The sequence below is a fragment of the Uranotaenia lowii genome, chromosome 2 (genome assembly GCF_029784155.1).
Source record: "Uranotaenia lowii strain MFRU-FL chromosome 2, ASM2978415v1, whole genome shotgun sequence".
Lineage (NCBI taxonomy): Eukaryota > Metazoa > Arthropoda > Insecta > Diptera > Culicidae > Uranotaenia > Uranotaenia lowii.
In genome coordinates this window covers 84,492,731-84,513,605 of record NC_073692.1, presented here as the reverse complement: position 1 = coordinate 84,513,605, position 20,875 = coordinate 84,492,731, and the positions used below count along the sequence as shown (strand labels likewise).

At 35.9% G+C, this 20,875-nt stretch overlaps 1 protein-coding gene across 1 annotated transcript in view; it reads left to right on the top strand.

Moving 5' to 3' along the window:
- The window catches only part of LOC129746102 (uncharacterized), a 271,077-nt gene that overhangs the window by 142,496 nt on the left and 107,706 nt on the right, over window positions 1-20,875 (top strand). The window contains exons 5-6 of the mRNA XM_055739564.1: window positions 11,386-12,004; window positions 12,047-12,550. Of these exons, the coding sequence (XP_055595539.1) occupies window positions 11,386-12,004; window positions 12,047-12,550 (1,123 nt within the window). The remainder of the gene's footprint in view (window positions 1-11,385; window positions 12,005-12,046; window positions 12,551-20,875) is intronic.

Genomic DNA, 20,875 nt, shown 5'->3' with positions numbered 1-20,875 from the left:
TACTCAAGGATTGGTCTGACTTTTTCCGGATTCGTGCGTAGTCCATCCGTTCCTAGTAGATAGCCCAAAAATGGTACTTCCGACACCCCAAATTGAGACTTCTCACGATTGATGCTAAGATTGGCTTCGCGCAAACGACGGGCGATTTCCGAAAGAAGCTTCACGTGATGCTCGAATGTTTCTGTTACCACAACTATATCGTCTAAGTAAACAAAAACATTCGGTTCCAGTATACCGTGACCAAGAACGGTATCCATTAGTTTGGCTAAAGAAGCGGGGCTGTTTACTAATCCGAAGCACATACGAGTATACTGGAACAATCCTTTACCCTGCACACTGAAAGCAGTAAATCGTCGGGACCCAACGTCTAACGGAACTTGCAAAAAAGCTTCCGAAAGATCGATGGTTGACAAATACTTTGCTTTGGGCAACTGGCCCAAAATTCTCCCAGGGTGAGGTAGAGGATAAGCATCACGCACAGTTCTTTCATTAATCTTCCGAGCATCTAGACAAAGCCGAACCTTATTCGGTTTGATAACCGGAACACAGTTGAGGGACCAATCTGAATTACTTCGTTCAATGATGCCAGCCTCCAGTAAACGATTCAATTCCACTGCGACCAATGCCTGCGTTTTAGGCGACATCACATATGGAAATTGGCGCACTGGAGGTTTGTGTTTCCATTCTTCACTCAGCACTATTCGATGGCAGGCAAGGGGGGTTGTGGTAAGCTTACCCGGTTCTGCTGCGAGAAATTCGAATTTTATTTTCTCCAGAGTGGCTTCTTCAGCCGAAGATAAAGCTAATTGTGAACTGGGAACATCGATAACAGATGCACTAACATTCGGCTCGACGAACATAGTCGGCTTAATTTTAAACTTTTCCCAAAAATCCATCCCGCAGATAAAATCAATTGAAAGATTGACTACTACTAGAGTGGTAATGATCATTTTATGCCCGTCAAAGCAAACAGGAAGATCAGCTTTACCCCGTATCTCTAGTGTATTGCCGCTAGCTGAGCGAAGCTCCAAACGTCTGTTTAATGGATTCACCCGGTCATGTCGCAATTGCCGAAATAATTTTTCACTTATTAGTGAATAATTGCTACCACTATCCAGTAAAGCTCGTATAGAAAAGTCGTGTATATGAATGTTCGCAAATGGGCGGTTGTCGTTGGGAAAAGGGTAAGAAATATGGCAAATTTCGGTTTCATAATCGCGATCAAGTGCTGTTTCCCAAAACCAACAATCATTATTTGGTTTGGACGAATCTGTTAAATATTGACTTACGCCTGGCGTCTCTGCGAATCGCGGTTTTGATTCGCAGTAGCGTAGTTTTTTATGCAGTAGGGGCAGTATTCTGTAGGGAACCCTCGAAGTCCACATTTGAAACATACTACCGTTCGTGGTTGCCTGCACATGGCCGCATGATGCCCATCACGATCACAATTGTAGCATCGACTTGCTGGTGGAGGTTTGTGATTACTCACCACCATATCCAGCGTCAAGTGTGGATTAGAAGAAGCGCCCGATGGGCCTGCAACCGGCAGAGATTTTGTTGATGGTGATGTATTTTGTGAGAGGCTTGCTTGTGACTTTGGATAATTCCCTTTTTCGACAGATGAACTATTGCGGTTGGAGGAATTTTGTTGGTTACGCTGATTTATCGCTGCTGATAATTCAGTGAGTGGTGACAACTGCTGTTGTTTGGGTTTTTTTTTTTACTTTGCTCCTGAGATTGTTCTTCGATCGCATGAACTGTTTTTTCTGGCCCAAACACTTTATTATAGGCCGAGAAGTTCAACGCGTCAAGTTTTTGAGCGGCTGTTACTAGTGACTCCAAGTTGAGGATTGGAACAAAAGCCATCTGCTTTTTGTAGTCCATCCGCATATTCTGCTGGAGGATTTGTATTTTTTCATATTCGGGGATAGAAACACTCATGGTACGAATCAGTTTTTCAACTTCGGTATAAAATTCAAAAAAAGATTCATGTTGTTTTTGGCGCCTCTGATAAATTTTCATTTTTATCAGGGCATCCAGATCTGGGTGCATGTAAGTTCTTTTGAGTTCAAAAACCAAGTGAGCCCAATTGAGTAGCCGGCCCATAGATCGCTGGGTCATGTACCATTTCAAGGCTGACCCCGTGAACAGATGCACAGCTGATTCGAAAAGTTCTTGCTCCGATACACGTTCAGAAAACGATAAAGCATGAATCAATTCGAGAAATTCATTCAACTGTAGCCCTTGATCTTCACCATCATACTTTCTAATGTTCCATTTGGAAACAGGCAAAGAGTGTCGAGGTTGTATTTGTTGAAATGGATACATAAGGGGATAACCGGGGTATGGATTCGAGTTGTATTGCAACGGTTGTGAGGATCTATTATAATTGAGATGTGGTTTTGAACTGGAATTAGGGTTACCAAACGGTTGTTGTAGGTTTACTTCTGGAAAGGGATAATTGTGTTGCGAATGTAAAGAGGGTTGCTGAAAGGAAAGTTGATGAATGGAATTATGAGGTTGAGAATGAATTGAAAAATTTTGTGCTTTATTTTGAAATTCAAATTGGTTCGGGAGGGTTTGAACTACTCGATTTTGATTATTGCCTGTGAAGCTATTCGCTTCCGTATTAAAAGGGGGAACTAGGGGCTGTGGAGGTAAGAACGAATTGTTAGCATTGATAATTGGAAAGTTTGGGTGTGCATAATTATGAATGACTCTTTCAGTATTTGAAAAATTACTTGTAAGATTTTGAGAGCTTGATTGTGTGGGCAGTGGATTAGAATGATGAGAAACCATTTCCTCCAGATTTGACACATTCAACTCATCTAAACCTGTCTGTGTTCCCGCATCTTTCCCCTCCCTACGTCTAGTCAACTCTGCTTCTAGGCCAAGAATCCTCGTCTGAAGACTGTGAATCCATTCCAAATCATCTTGATTTAAGTTTGACGAACTTCGGTTCGGAACAGAATTCGATGTATCATTTGGAATGTAATTTGACATACGGTTGGTGTTGGTGGGGTTTGCCGAGTCTACAGTTTCTGGGGTATCGTTATTTTCTGCTGGCTGGATCGACAACGTTTGTTGTTCTTGATCCGTTGGCTCTGAGAAGAGTTCCAACAAATGAACAATTTCTACCAATCTATTTTGCAGGTTTGTATGGAGATTGGGAGAACCACGGGATGAACATAACAGGGCCGCAATCCTTGTACCAATGTGGGTAAGACGGGTTAGGTAGATTTTTTTTTCGGTTGCTTCCAGAGTGTGAGATAAACGGTTTTTTATTTCAACAAACTTACTATCACAAATTCCGCGTTCAATTTCCGGATCACTCTTCCCATTTAAACTAGAAAATTGTATTCCTGATTCTTTTTCTATTTTTATTGCATCGCGTAAGCATTTTCGTTTGCGGTTTAGATCTAAGCCGAACAAGATTACGTCCCTGGATTCCAGTTCGTGATCCAGTTCATCATCCAAAAGGAGATCAACTCTCATTGCCTGGTATCGTTTTATTAAACAAGCTACTGCTTGGTTGAAACTAAGTTCCGTCATGATTGATCTAAACTGCCAATATTCTGGATATATCGTGGACAAAATTTGAGATTTGACAAAATAAATAACGAGAGTGCACAATTAAACAAGCAACAATTTTTTTCCAGCAAAAGAGATGTATTGAGCCAATAAGTTCTTAAAATTTTGCTTTGGTTCAGTGAGTGAAAAGTGGCAAATTTAGTTCGGCGAACTGCTTGGGAAGACAGTAAAGCATTGGTTGTAGTTGATCATCATTTACCTCAATCTATACTATTTCACTTCTATAATTTTCTTTTGAATTGGACATCCGTTGAACTTTCTTTTAGTGACAACGCGATTTTAATTTGTTAAAATAACGAATTCCTCCACGAGACCAATAAAAAAAAGGGATTTGCTTTTGGTCTGGAAAGCAGATCACTTTTTTCTATTAACAAGATATTTTACATTGGGCGCCAATTGTTAGACTCCGAAAGATCCCACTTCCCTGCGCTAGCTCAACAGGGGAATAAACTGGATGGTTCTCGAGGAGGAATCACAACAACAGAAACATTTAGGTTTATGGGCGGACTTCTAACCAAAAACAATACGACATGATATTTACAAAAACGATTAAACTTAATGTTTGATTTACGGAATGCACTCAATTAACGTCACTACAATTTGGATGTTAGGGACCATACAATAATTGGGGGTGGATTGATAATTTAGCACTTTGTGCTTTCAAAAAGTGATTATAATCGTAATTAAATTTAAGTAATTTATTTTTATATGGGGTTTTGTACTTGCGCTTTTTTTTTTACTGTTCTGGATCTCGTTGCGGCCGTTACTGCGATGGTCGACTCGTTGGGGGACACCTTTTGGGAACCACGGAACGGGATTCGGGAACAGGACTGCCGTAGCTGGTATTGGAAAGAATATTCCGGCGACAACTCGGCCTTTTGGGCGTAGGCCTTGTTTCTTAGTAGGTCCGGGGAGTGGTAATGGTGCACTTTAAGTTCCACGCGAGTGACTCACCAATCGAGAGGGCACTAACGAAAGCGGTCGGCGAATGGACTCCCAGGCGTGCCTCCACCAGGCCTCACCACTGCCACCGTGCCTCAAGGGGGTTGTAGCGTAAAGGGCACTTTAACACAGCACGACCTTTTGCACTCGCGGAACACCGGTGACTTTTTCTGGGCAATGGTGATATCGGCACTGGGAAGAACAAATGTCCTGGGAATCACTACACTCGGCCACACTCGACCGACCAGCTAGGAATTAACTGCGTGTAGTCGTCTAGCTGGTCGTTGTTTTTTTTACAAATTAACGGAAGGGGGTCTGTGCCACCCAATTTCGTCGGAAACGTCGCTGTCGCTATTCTCACTCCACCCGGACCGGAACTATCATTTGATAGAATAAGCCACGAGCTGCGGGCGCAGCGCTTATTTATAATTTTTTTCTCTATGTCTCCCTTTCCTTGTTACTTCCCGTGGATGGTGTTGTTGTCCCCTTCGTTGAACATCAGGCACACGAACGCTTCACAACTATTTACAAAACATGGCTGGTGTCGGACTTACAAACGGTTATAGGTACATCTATATATATCTTGTGCATTCCAAACAAATTTCCTAACAAGTTTTAATGTACAGCAAAATTACAACAACAAAAAACTAAGTAAATGTAATAAAAAATATTTAACGAAAATGTACAAAAAAAAACAAAATAAATAAATAAATAAATAAATAAATAAATAAATAAATAAATAAATTAATAATTGCTAAACAAAACAAACGCGAATTGACACCAGCCTTATGCTGCTAAAAACAGGAAAAGATATCACTCAAACATAAAATCACAGAGTCTGACATCTTGTCCTATTTTTAGACATTTGATAACAATAAAAGAAGTACAATATTTACAGAATAACATCCAAATTGGCCCAAAAACCAAGATGTTATTGTAACCCATCAAATGGATGGTTACAATTGAAGAAAGTTTATCATAAACTTACAAAAAACTTTCTAAAAAAAATGCGGGAAAAGACACCGATAAAGCTGATAAGCAATTGAAATTGATTTAAAGCACTTTACTTTTGAATTTTTTTCTATGTATAATAGACTAATTCGGTTAGAGGTCATTTTTGAATTTCTCAAATCCTGGGGCTGAAAAGCTTCGGTTTGGTTTGAAACTTATCCATGATTTTTTAAGTATCGTTTACATTTGAACTTTGAGGTTTGCATGAAAAAATTGAATATTTTGTACTGAAAAATCAACAACGTTTTTGTTTCTTCTGTGGAACCGAACCTGCCTATGGTTTTTGTGCCAATTTACAAATTCTCCAAAACAAATTTTCTGCTGAACAACTTTGTCCAAGGTATTAACTTATAAGGCAAAAAAGTTATAAGCTGTTTAACAGGGGTATGTCTTTTGTAATTGATAAACAATAAATTCAATTGACATCACTGCTAGGTGCCTAGAGATGTATTGCATGACTACCTTTCATACAATGCTTTGTGAGGCACAAGCAGTGATGTCAATTTAATTAATTGTTAATCAATGCTAAACACAACAGCGAATAACTCTTTTGTGTAATAAGACACTAAGTTAATGTCTTCGAAAAAGTTGCTCAGCGAAAAATTTCCTTTAAAAAAATTATTGGCGCAAATACCATAAGCAGACTCGGTTCCACAGAACAAACAAAAATGATGTTGATTTTTCAGTACAAAATATTCAATTTTTTCATACAAACCTAAGAGTTCAAATTCTGAAAAAAATCGTGGATAAGGTTTGAACCAAAACAATGCTATTTAGACCCCAGGATTTGAGAAATTCAAAAATTTCCCCAAATCGACTCAGTCTAATTTATAATCTTTCTCCACGCAGCAATTTTTTAATCATCCATCTGTCTACTCTTGTGAATCAATTATTTTTCAAAAATCGAGTTTTTATGTATATGCGAAAAGTGGTAAATCAAGTTTTTGCACTATCCAAAAATTACAGAAAGCATACAAAAAAAAACTTTGATATCATCCTTAACCTTTTAAAGCTATTCGCAATATTTATATCCTTTTCGATGAAACTCGACCTGTTACACTAGTTCAAAACTTGAGAATAAAGATAAAATCGGTATGAATTTCCAGATATTAAGAAGCTGGTTGAGAAAGAAAAAAGGTCCTAATAATAATTTTTTTTTTCAAATACTGATAACTTTTGACAACTTTGCTTAATTGAAGTGTTTCATTGATTTTTTTAATTCTCAAGAAAACATCTATCCGACGGTGTATAAATATGTCGGGGTCAAAGGAAAGTTTTTATATATCGATATATCGGTAGAAAAAATTATACTAAAATCCGTGCTTATTCCAACAAAATTCGGGCAACCGGGCCGAACCGAACTTTCCTCAAATTTCGTGTCAAATATTCGGGAATGTATCAAATATCTAAATTATGTGTCTCGAAAATGAGATAAAAAACTAAACAGCAATCTTTGGCTATGCTTGTACGCACACAGAACAAAAACTCAAATTTTCTGACTTTTTGATACTATACGTTAAAACCACAATGGAAATTAGTAGCTTTAGGTTGCAATTTTTGCATGATGTCTCCCCGACAAGATTTTTATGGCAAAATTATACCTAATTTTGCTTTCATGCCTTGAAAGTAAAATTTGCAAATATGTGCTAACTTTTCATATTCGGATACCTAGATTATCCCAAGTGTAGGTTTCACCGAAACCCTTATGATGCCTTGTTTAGCCAACCGTTTCAAAACGAGCACTTTTGATGCCACTAAAAGGTATAATATACTGCTAAAACTATAAGCATCGTTATTTTTTCGAGATTCCTCTTAAAAAAGGATGCCTAAACGAGTTATCAAAAAGCTTTTATTGAAAGTAGAACTTTTTAAAACTTTGCTATTATCGTATGAATAATTGGATCAAATTTTATGTATTCCTCCACAAAATCATGTTATATTTTTACACTATTGAAAACGATATTTTTGACTGAACATTTCAATTCATATTTTGCGGAATTTTGGTCTGGGAAATAAATTGCAATTATAATTGACTATTAACAATTAATTGCATTCAATTTAAATCGAAATTTGGAAATCTGGATGAACCTCAATTAAGAATAAATACTCAATTGAAAACGAAGTTGGTTTCACTGTAAACCGTAATCCAGGGTAATATTGATCCCTTTTTTTCAATATTTTTCGATTATTTTTCCCGTTAAGGGGAATGTGGCATGTTTCTTATTTTTAATATCAGTACTGGACTCCTATGAACGAAAAACATGGTTGCTGAAATTTATTGGACTACTTTAAATTTGATTAAAAATCGATTTCGTCGCTGTTCAGGAATTGATGCTTTGGAGTAACATTGATCAGTCTTCATTTTGCCGGTTTCAACGAGATTTCTTGATTATTAAGGCTACAAAACACCTTCATAATTATTAACAAAGTCTAATTTATCAATTTTACCATGCGTTTTTACGTTTTCTTTAAAAAACATTTATAATCGAAAAAAAACTATGATGCTGCATACATCTAGGGGCAAAAATTATAATAATTGCTAAATAGTTTAAGCTCCAAAATAGAAAAAAAAATTTACCTTCACACATTCCTCTAGGCCCTCCCATTATTCCCATTTTCATTTTTTCTTCAAAGTTTATCATTTGATAGGATTCCCATCCATTTATCCAATAAGGGCTTATTCTTGGAAAATGCACTTACTTTTTAAATATCAAAAATTTATCATTAAATAACTTTGAAAATAGCACTATCACTTTACATATACAAAGAATAAAAGTTTTTCTTCCACATTCAACCACTCTTTTGCATCTTAATACTTTTTGTTATCATCAGAATACTTTTTGTTATCATCAGGAGAGCTGTTTGTTTGCGAGCCTTGGAAAAAAATAGATATATTAAGATTTTGATATCACAATTTTACTAACAGAAAACAATTTAAAATACTATCCAAGTATTGTCTTTCTAATACTCAATTTATAGGCTTTCAAACGTAGTAAACAGTTTTCAATATTCAAACTATAGACTTAGTTTTTGATGATAATGTGGAAAAACTTATTGATGGTCAAAGTTACCCCGATTTACGGTACTTCATTCTAAGTCATCAACTGATTCTTATTTCCAGACAAAATAACAAAAACAAAAATCTTGGATGGATTCGAAATTGCTGACAGTCCTCAATTTCATTTAATAGAAATTTGATTCACGAAACAAAATGAAACTGTTAACTATTAACGTAGCGGTTCGATGAAACTTCTCAAACAGCATTTTGTAGAAATTAAACTAATCTCCCGAGCGTTATTTATAATTTAACTTATTCTATTGTTTACTACCTAATAAAATTTCATACTAGCTTATCCTTCGAGACCAATCCTTTATCATCATTTGGAAAGCTATTTTGACAGATGTAAATTATTTTTACATATCAAAAAATTTATATTTATAAAAAAAATATTTTATTTTTACTGTACAACCAAAACCGACCTCATTTTGTAGTTTGTCCCAAGAAACCAACAAGTACAAGATTTCGGCTCAATCGGACTTGATTTAGGGATGCCTCAAAGATCAAAGTTTCGATTCTTTACCTAAGAAAATCATCAAAGGAAAATAAAAATTTTAATGAATATATTATCGGCAAATCATTCCAGTTTCTAACAAAAATTTATTTTAATCCTACTATAACCGAAAACTATAACCGTAATTAATGTGTGTTACTTGATTTATAGGCCCTATCGGTGAAAAGTGATGTCCTTTTTTAGTAGGAACATATTGAGAGTTTGAAAATCATTATCTCCCCACTGAAGTTAGGTTCTACTGATTATCCGTAACTAGCTTACGATCTCTAACTAGGGGGGTAAGGGGGTTTCCAAAAATCTTACGTAAGAAATTTTACATTGATAATTTGTCACACACAGCCTTTTGAAACCATATTACTCAGGGTTTTTTTTTCTCACTATCTCTTTATTGGTTATTTTTTATGTTATGTTATTTATCTTTTATTGTCTTTAAAATATTAAAAAAAATTGCTCGTACTTTAAAAATGGACAAGATCGACCTCGCGGCTTTTAGAAATTTTAATTTGCAAAAAAAATGCCTTTCAAAAATAGCTAACATATATAAAAAGTTCCACTAGAACATTTTAAATCATCAATTGGTAGTATTATTTAAATTTGAATTTAATTTATTTCCGAAATTGGCAAATCGCCCAACAAGTAATCCAAACACTCAAAAATTTCTAATTATTAAGGGTGATACGGTCAAAATTTGGTCAATATCAACTTGACGTATTTCTTTCAATTTTTGCATTTAAAAACCTGTACACCCCTCATTTTGAAGGTGTGTGTGTGTAGAATTTTGCTCCTATTTTGATTTTGGAATTCACTCTTCAGTCAAAATGCCGTCCAAGGAAGAAGAGCAGCGTATCAAAATTTCGCTCGCGCATCGCGAAAATCCAAGCTACTCGCACGCAAAGCTGGCAAAATCGCTGAAAGTTGTCAAATCAACCGTTACAAATGTAATTAAAGTGTTTGGGGAACGTTTGTCGACAGCCAAGAAGTCTGGATCGGGGGGAAATCGAAAACCGGAAGCCGCTGAGACGACAAAGAGAGTTGCCGGTAGTTTCAAGCGAAACCCTAAACTCTCTCTCCGAGATACCGCAAATAAACTGGATGTATCGTCTACAACCGTGCATCGAGCTAAAAAACGAGCCGAACTACCGACTTACAAGAAGGTAGTGACTCCAAATCGCGATGATAAACAAAATACGACGGCCAAAGCGCGATCCCGGAGGCTGAACACGACGATGCTGACGAAGTTTGACTGCGTGGTAATGGACGACGAAAGCTACGTCAAAGCCGACTACAAGCAGCTTCCGGGACAGGAGTTTTATACGGCAAAAGGAAGCGGAAAGGTAGCAGATATTTTCATAGCTTCCGGGACTGTAAACCAAGAAATTTACGTGAAAGAGTGTTTGAATAAACGTCTGCTGCCTTTCCTGAAGAAACACGGTTGTTCCGTACTGTTTTGGCCGGATTTGGCATCTTGCCATTACGGTAAAAAGGCCATGGTTCGCCGCCAACAACGTGCAGGCGGTTCCCAAGGACAAGAACCCTCCCAACACGCCAGACGCCAATTGAGAAATACTGGGCTATTGTCAAGCGGAACCTAATGAAGACCAAAAAACTACTAAGGACGAGCACTGCAGTTCAAGGCAAACTGGCTTTCTGTGGCGAAGAAGGTGGACAAGGTGGCTGTACAAAATCTGATGGCAGGGGTTAAGCGTAAGGCCCGGCAATTCGGATAAGGAAAAGCGGAAGCCTAACTGAATATTTTTCCTGAATTTTATACTTATTAAACTTGAAAAAGAAATTTAATTTGATTTTTAACATAAACGATTTCACCGATTTACACGCGTTTTCCCTTGATCAAATTTTGACCGTATCACCCTTTACAGGTGATTAATTTTAGAGGTTGCAGTTTTCAGTGACACGTGATAGTGAAAATTTTTTCTGTGTGTGATAAAAAAAGCTTCTAATAAAATTCTACCTTCTCATAATCACCCCATTGAAATTATGTGCTACTAATTATGAATATCCGTAACTAGCCCTGATTAAACAGAACTCAAACTAAACAAAAAAAAAGGTCTTACAAAATAACTAGGTAGGAACATACCAAATATTTGACTTCAGTACGTTTTTCATTTTTTGCTTCATGATCAGTGGTGCTGACTGAAAGTTCAAAGCCTTTCGATGTAGGAAACCCTTTCGGTAGTTTGAGCCTAAATTAATCATGACTAGGTTCAAAAAGACTAATTGAGGTTTTACCTTTTGTTCTCCACTTTCGCAGGACGATTCACTGTTGGATGACATCCCACCACCCCCACCTCCAGTTCACCGGAGGCCCTCGTACGGCTACAGCTGCATCTCGCAACCGGCTAATGAATCTGTCGGCCTGGTCGGTCTTCACTCGGACGGGTTGGCCAACGATCTGACCTCGACGATGACCGGCGGCGGTGGCGTTAGCAACAACAATGGCATCATTAATAACTATCCCTCGAATCAACCGGACTTGTTTAATTTCGCATCAGCTACCGGCGGCTGTGGGCCGAACAATAATGGCGTAGGTGGGCAAACGGCCAACGGATTTGGGACAACGCTTAAGTCGACACTGAAAAATAAATCAACGACCAGAACGTTGACCAATGCTGATGCTGTCATGGTGGCAAACTCCGGTATCGGGACAAACACCGTCGATGGCAGCAAAGCAAAATCCAAACTAAAGAAGAGTGGATCGAACTTTGACATAATGAATAATGGGCCAGCTTTTTCCGACGAGGGCGGGGGCGTCAATGGGTCAATTCCTGCAAAGCAATTTCCACCATACTACTTCGATGATAACTATCTTAATCACGGCCTACATCAGCACTTCTACTATCAGAATCCGGTAGATGGAAGCTTCCCAGTCAGTAGTGGTGGGGGAGGCGTCGGCGTCGGCGTCGTCGGGGCAGGAGGTGTGAAGAGCGATGCTGAAGGTCAATTGTACCTTTATCATCACGAGCCGGCCTCGTACATCCCGAACTATGACATTCTGAACCTTCCCTCGAAGTACAGCACAATCGGTCCGGGACACCCCATTGACACGACGGGAATCGGAGGTCTGACCGGAAGCATCGACTATGGCAACAAATATCATCACGCCAGCTCATGCAATCTAAATCAGTACAGCGGCTCGGGCGGCAAGAGTAATCTCATTAGCAGTCATCAGCACCACTTTTCGAACTCGATCAGCAACTTCAACTTTAATCCATCACAATATTTCGGAACCGGCGGGATAGACCATCAAACGGGGGCAACCATTCTGGGAGGCCCCGGGGGTGGATTACTGGGGGCTGATGGGTTTACTTCGACCATCAGTTTGAATGGGACGCCCAACAAACAGCAGCAGCAGCATCCGTGGAAACATCGGCAGTGCCCTAGCCGGGGATCCAGCAGCACCGGGTCCGGATCGTCCAGTGAGTCGATTTTGCTAATGCAACCAAATTGATTTTCAATTCGATAGTTTGGCTCTAAACATGACGCTGGAAGTTATCTTCTCAGTTCAAGCAATTACTGGTGATAAATCACGCAATTATGAGTCTAGTTCGAATAGTGTCATTGTACAAATTTCGTTTTGAAAGCTATCTCTTTTTCAGAGGGATTTGATTCAATGAAAAAAATTACATATCATTACCATTACACAAGTCTTCAAAGATAACCATTTCTGAGGTGCAAAATTTTACTAGCGTTAAGGCGCTGAATCCAGGGCATTTATTTGAATAAATTGTTATTTTTGTGGGTTAACATTTGAAAGTAGGTAATAATTCATTTTTTAATATGACCAGCAAAATGGAGGGAATTTAGACAGTCTTCGGACTTAGAAAATCCTAACGTTTCTGTTAAATTGAGCTCATCTAGCCCAAGATATTTTTAGATGGTATATTTTGTGAAGATAAAACTAATCAGAGACTTTAAAATAGCAAGCAATTTCTACAACATATTTTTAAATACCTATTTTTGTTCATTTCTTAGATAAGGTTAAAAGACACAGTGGCTCATAATTCGAGAAACTCGTTGACTCAGGAACCACAAAACAGAGAAAAAAACTGCGTTCGTTTGTGCTTCCATCAAAATGAACGTAAATCGGTGCGTTGTTTTTCACTTTGCCAATATTATTTTTTTTATTATTGCAATCCACAATTATCACCCTTTCGATTAGCCGCACTTTTTTGAGGAACGGTTTAACCTTTATCTAAACGCAAAATAGTCAACGAAATAAAAAAAATTCTACATTTCGAGCAAAAGTTGAAATCTATATTCTTCTAACATCAACTTGAAATTATTTTTTTTTACTCTACATAATTTTATATAACCGTAATTTTTTCAACGTACTAAAAATGAGTTTAAGGTACATGACCTTTGATTTGAAGTTTTGAATGGAAAAGTTTCTCGGATAGTATTACTTTTTTTCATGAAATTTTTTTTCTTGCTTTGCAATGATTCACATTTAAATTTATTTTTAAATAATTTTCTTGTTTTAACAAAATCTTGTTAAAAATATTTTACAGCTTATGACAAACCTGCAGGCATGGAACATCACTTTATATACTGTGTTTCCGGAAAAAAAACACTTGTTATGGAGTATTCATCAAATCTCTATAGTGAAATTATGCTTTTTAAAAGCGATAACTTGAAAACGCTCTTCGACGATGTGATTTCTTTCATTAAGTATTCTAAAAATTTTGTAAGTTCATTTCATCCAAACAATGTACTTCTTTATCTAGAACAGCTATGGAAAATCTAAATTTGTTCGTGTTTTTAGTTTTAAATTGTTTCACCATCTTTATGGCATTTGCGACTTTATATCTACGTTGCAGTTGGTGGAAAGCTTTTGAAAAACTTATCCGGTACAACTGTGTTCGATGTTTACTCTTGGGTTCGAACTCGGGGACATTGGCTCAGAGGCAACTGACTTGTCAACTGTGCTTTTATATAACAAGCCCGGTTGGGCTGTTGAAGCACAGTAGTTGAACCAATTGAAAAAGTATCTTCTTCTTTCTTCTAATATATAAAGATGAGTTGGGCTATATATGTTTGTATATATATATGCACCTTATACAAATCCACACCGCTTAACCGATCAGCTTGAAATTTGGTACAGTGATGTAAACGGACATGAGAAAGGTCGAGGTGATAGTTTTGAGCCCCTCTCACCTAAGAAAAGGGGCCCTTCCATACAACTTACGTTTTTATTCCCACGAACCAAAAGTCACCCATTTGTCAACCGAGTTTCGTTTCCTTTGGCTGGATTGTTTTCACCATCACCATGGGCCAGGCATTAGAAACGACTATCCAAAGTTCACATGTACTGGAAAGCAAATCAAAGCTTGCTGAGCAAAAAAAAATTTAAAGAAGAAATTTTGGCGGGTGTTTTTTCCTTCTACTGTTCAAAGCACGTGGTACCGGTGCGAGGCATTTGATTGCAATAATGAGCCTCCATTTGGAATTAAAAAAAACTACTCGCCTTTTAGAAATATTTTGAGAAGAACAATGATTGAGAATCTACTAGAATATGCAGTGTGTAAAGTATGGATACATTAATTCATGTTCATTATGAATTGACTTCTTTAGTTCTCTAGCTTTAAGGAACCATCCATTTTCATATTTTCAGAACTCCTCATAGGGAAACAATTAATAAAACTGAGGGTTGTAAGTTCAAGACTGCGATCTCAACACCTTGATTGCCGTGTAGGAATTTAATTTACAATAGGAATTAGCCAATTAACCGTTCATTTTATCCAAAAAATTAAAACAAATCCAACGCACGAGACTTTTAGTAATTGAATCTGAAGTTTTTAGTATTGTACAATTCAATTTCATTCGTAAACTTTTAAATTTTAAGTTATTATTGTTCATCGATTTGTTCAATTCCACCATCCAATTCTACCATTATAAGAGAACTTAAAAAGCACATTGAAAACATGCAGAGGAAGTCTTTTATAAGGTTTCAGCGGAAATCTATTTAGAAATTTCTAAGTACAAAATAAAACTAAAATGGGAATTCCATTCTACGGAGAGATCTTGAAAATTGGTCGTTAACATTTGTTTACAAGAAAAGATAAAAAAATGATATAATTTGATACAAAAAATGGTAATTCAACTCAAGCTTCCTGAAAAATGGTGGGTTTAAAATAAGGTTGCCAGAATTGCCGTATTGGGACCGGACAAATCCAGCCAATTTTATCAAAAAGCCTGGCCAAATCCAGCATTTGATTTCAAAATGTTCAAACCGATATCCTGGCAATATCCGGGCAAACTTGGTCAAAACCGCGGAATCATTCAGTAAAAATAACGAAAAATACAACAACAGCAGATTTTAAATTGTATATTAAGCTTCCAAACACGAGTCATGATTATTTCTAAAACTTGTCATTTAAAACTTCTTTTTGAACGTAAAAATGAAAAATTATAATAATTAAATCTCAGTTTATGTTACGTTTTAAAAATGATGTGATTAAATCTGTGCAAATCCGGGCTTTTTGCAACAATATACGGGAAACCGGGCCGGACCAGACTGACCTCAAATATTGAGTCAAATGTTCTAGCAGATCCGGATAAATCCGGACAACCTAGCAACCTTACATTGAAATGTTTTTCGTGATAGAATGTATAAACACTCAAGGGAAATTAGTTTAAATTTCTATTAGCAAACCTAAAAACTATTAGTTACTCAATAATATGAAAACGATAAACTTTGCTTATAATCCCAATTTAAACTAACAAAACTTACAAAGCTCACATGGCCAAACATGGTCCGATTTGTTATGATGATGAACAAAAAGCTTTCAAAACTTCAAAAAATCAAACGACTCATTTCAATTTATATTTTATGTGAACCCGAGCTAGGCCGGGTAAAATTAGCTAGTACATAATAATAATAAATTTAAACAAAATTTATAGAATTTGATCGCACAGGTGAATAACCACTAACCAGATGGAGTTTTTCAACGAAATACCTCATGAAACTCATAAAACTTAAATTCGATTGGTTTTACTAACCACTTGTTGTTGTAACTAAGAACATTTAAAAAAAAGCTAAACAACAATATTTTTCTTGAAATATCTTTTTTTAATTTTTCATGAAAATAAATAGTATTTTTGTTTTATCAATGTTTATCTTAATGGGGTTGAAAGTACAAGACATTTTGTTCAGAGGCCGTTAGGTCACTCTTTTTTTAAGTTCTCCATTTCGGTCTTATTTTGAATTCAACAAAGAAAAGAGTGTAGAAAAACGATAAGAAATATTTCTTCCTTTTTTCTCTAATTGACGTGATTTATCAAAAATTATAGTTTTTTTTTATTTAATTTACTTTTCAAAAAAAAAAATAAAACAAATCTTAGGTCAATCGATGCGAGGCATCAAATGACTCTAATAAATTTATGGTTCTTAATTCAATTCCGAAAAAATAATAATTAGCCATTCAGCCTTACCCAATCAAGGTTCCTGATTTTCAACTTGTATGAATACAACTTACTGCAACAATAAAAAAAAGCTTTTGTAACTTTTATTAAATATTTGGTGGCCTTTGTTCAAAGAAATGTTTATATAAAGCTTAGTTCTTTTAGAAATGGGACAGTTACGAATGCCTGTATCTCAAAAACCATTCTTTTGAACCAAATACTTTCTATGAAGAAAATGAAGGTAATGTTATGATATTTCATGAAAAAATTTGAAAAAAAATATTTACCGTTTTTTGTTAAAGAAATTTCTACTTTATTCTTGGTATCTCCCATTGGCCGGCGCACACTTTTTTCAGTCATGGTATTGATCAGTTTCTCCAACTTATACTTCGTAAAATCTATATTTTAGGTGGCTTCACCCTCCTTCTTCAATTTCTGATAATTTTTGGTCCAATACTTCTCTGGAAACTGGAAACTGGAAGCATTTAAGTGGATACAGTTGTTTCGAAATGAACAAATTTGATTATTTTTGACCACATTTTTGAACGTTTTTTTTTCGGTACCGGTTTTACAGCTTAAGAGCTTTGGAACTATCAAAAAATGGTTGTTTGAGGTTGGATTTCTATGAGTCATCACTAGGCAACACTTTCAGCTTATCGGAGAAAATTGTTTTGGATATTTCAGCGGTCTACCCTTAGTTTTTCGTTTATTGAAAATTAAAAATGCTGGTATGAGACTTGACTTCCCTGATGATCCTTAACCGTTGTTGCCGATCATTTTCTTCACTACAATGCTTGATTTGAACTTTGTGGACATTATTGACAGTGTTTGCATACTTATCCACCACAAAAACTCAGTAATTCTTTGAATAATCAACGGTTTTGTCAGCTATCAATTTGATAATGACGAACTTTAAAGGAAACTGTGCAAAATTATTTTTTTCTTTTTCTCTTACATCGTACATATCTCAAAAACGCGTAAATTTTAAATTTTGAAAAAAATAGGTCGAATAGTACTTTTTACAGGCAACAAAATGCTGTCAAAATTTTTAATATCCAATAACTAGTTAACGAGCTATTAGCAAATGAAAGTGTCCCATTTCTAAAAGAACTAAGCTTTAGAGATTTATGACTTTTGACTTTGGCATTCACTTACAGAATAAAATTTTTTAATCGCAGCTACTCTTCCGTTATATTCTACTTCAGGTTTTTATGTACTTTTTTCTAATGAATGTTGGTTAATCGTCGCGATGTATTGTTGTTGAATTTTATCGACGATTTTCGGCGAGTTTTACAAATTAAAAACGTTTTTTTTCCATTTGTCCAGACGTTTCGAGCTACTGTGGTATTCGCTCCTCTTCAGTGGACACTAAAATTTATTTTCAATTACAAATAATTACTAAAATTATAATTTTGTTTTCAAACTTACGAATTACTGGCTTTCGTCTTTACTAATTTGTTCTGGCTCAGTTTGTTTTGTTTTGCGTTTACATTTGTGTGTCAGTGTCTGTGTTAATTTGGAAATATTTTTTTCTTGAGCGTCAAAAAGGGAAAAACATTGAACTTACGTTACAAGAATTCAAAAACTGTAATTTTTTACCTGATTTTTTGAAAATCAGACAAAAATTGGACATGTTTTAGCAGAAAGTGTTCAATTGACACTCGAAGTCTCACAAGGGAGTTTTTTTTTCATTAATTCAGGGGTGCGCTTATAGAAAAAAAATTAATTAACCTTATTGTTTTAAGAAATGTATTACGGATCTAGAAAACATAAGCCCTGAAGTGGTCTAACGGAAAAGTTGTTGTGATTTGGGGTCATTTTTGAATTTCTCAAACCCTGAGATCTAAGTAGCTTCGTTTTGGTTCAAAACTCATCCATGATTTTTTGTAAAATTTATGGGTGACGTTAATATAAGTAAATATGAACTTTCAGGTTTGTATGGGAAAATTGAATATTTTGTACTGCAAAATCAACAACATTTTTTGTCTCTTCTGTGGGACCGAGACCTATCTAACTTGGAGAAAAAGTTATTAGCTATTTAACAGGAATATGTTTTTTGGCATTGAAAAACAATAAATTCAACTGACATCACTGCTGGGTACCTAGCGAAGTATTGCATGAAAAGTAGTCATGCAATACCTAGCGAGGTACCCAGCAGTGAGGCCATTTGAATTTATTGTTTTTCAATGCCGAAAGACTTGCCCCTATTCAACAACTAATAATCAAATTGTCTAATAATAAACGCCCAGCAAACATTTTTGTAGGTATATTTCTCAACAAACTTTGCTATACGTTTCATATACATTATAAAATCATCTTATATAACTCGAAAAAACAGCATTTACGTACTAAAGTGGAGGCAATATACATACATATTTTTCACTTCTGGCTTATGCGATAAGTGTTGTAAAAATTGGACGATATACAACACCTTTTACCGCACATCCTGACAGTATGCGAGAGAGCGCAAGTTTTGCTCTCAATGCATGCAAAACGTTGCCAGCGACAATATTTGCTGCTTCTCTCATTGGACAGTTCAACCAAATGGACCCTCTGATTTTTAAAAATCTGGTTGCACTGCTAATCTCAGAGAGAACAACAAGGTTGTTTTCTCACTTGAATCCCGCACGCGGGAGACAAATTTGCAAACATGGCGCAATTTTGTTATATACGAGTCGGTAGACTTTAACTAACCATTTTTACGATCATTTCTTTGGTTTGGTAGGAATTACGATTCGCATTAACATTGTTAACGAGTTGAGCTGACATTTCTAATGCGATGTAATGTTTGCTGGGCGAAGTTACGTTCTTTGAATAAATTGTTCAGCAAAAAAATTCTTTCAAAGAATTTATAAATTGGCTCAAAAACAATTAGAAGGCCACAGAAGAGAAAAAAATATGTAAATTCTTCAGTACATAATATTCAATTTTCCCATATAAACTTTAAAGTTCAAATTTACTCATGTAAACGTTACATAAAAATTCGGCAAAAAAACCATAGATGAGTTTTGAACAAAAACGAAGCTTTTTAGACCCCAGGGTTTGAAAAATTCAAAAATGACCTCAAATTGACTCAGTCTAATGCGATGGGTTCGATTCCCGGTAACGACAGGAAACCTTTGGCTACAAATTAACCTTCATGATCGATTCTTCTAAACTTTGCATAATACGGCTTCATGTTTTCAGATTTTTATCGCCGTCATAACTATGTTATAATATTTTAATGACATTTCGGCGAGATGAATTAAATCGAAAGATAGGAAATGATAGGTGGATAGTTAAAGCTAGGGCGCTTTGTAGAAGAAAAATTGAAAGGTGGTTTTGAAAATGTAAGTCTAAGGCATGTGGGAGAAATTTCAAACTAATCGGTTGAATCTTTGCTCAGCAACGGTTAATTCTGTATGTGAGGCGAAGCAATCGCAGCTCGCATACAGAATCAACCCGATGGATTAGATGTGTACCAACACACCTAATCGAGCTCGATTGGTAGAACGAAATTCGAACTGTAGAGGATGGGAATTGTACTTGTGTTTTATTTTCCTGGGTATAAAAACCCTATCATTTAAAAATGTGCTAGACACGAATGCCAGAAGGGGGTAAAGTGTCATAAATAAACCTAAAACAAAAAAATTTAATATGTGCGATTTGGGTTGAATGCAAGTTTCTTGCATGCATCTTTTTGTCCTATTTGATCCCATTTATTGAAAATTTGGATTATTTTTTTCTTATCAACTTCCAGTGACAAAAGAAGGATTTCATATTTGTTTGGCATTAGTGTTAATTTTCAATGACTATTTCTTCCGTTTCTTTGTGTCGTTACAGATCATTTAAAATTTTTTAGGACCTCTACATATGTGTCAAATTTTAGGCAAGTCAAGCTTCTCGATAGATTTATATACCCATATAAAATGTTCTGCACAGCGGCCATCCCGTCTTTACCTGAATATCGTGGGTTAGGCTTCATTTTACGTACGTCGTTAAATTTGAACCAACATATACAGAAGATACGAAAAAAAAAACTCAAACGATGGTTGTTTCAATAAAAATTGTTTCACAAAAGACTTGTGGTTGTACGAAAAATTTCACAAAATCTTTACAACAATGATTTTTTCTGATATGTTTTATTTTTCATTGAAAAAATGGTGTAAATGGCCCATCTGGCTGATGGGCCATTTATGTTAACTTTTTTTTCCTGCAGTGCAGAAAAATGGAATAAAATCATGACAGTTATATTTAATCTCGTTCCAACAATCCGAAAACAATTATTTTTTCTCTTATTTATTGAACATTGGAAAGAAAGGCCAATGTTTAGCAGGAGTTGTAATATTTTCACTCTAGCA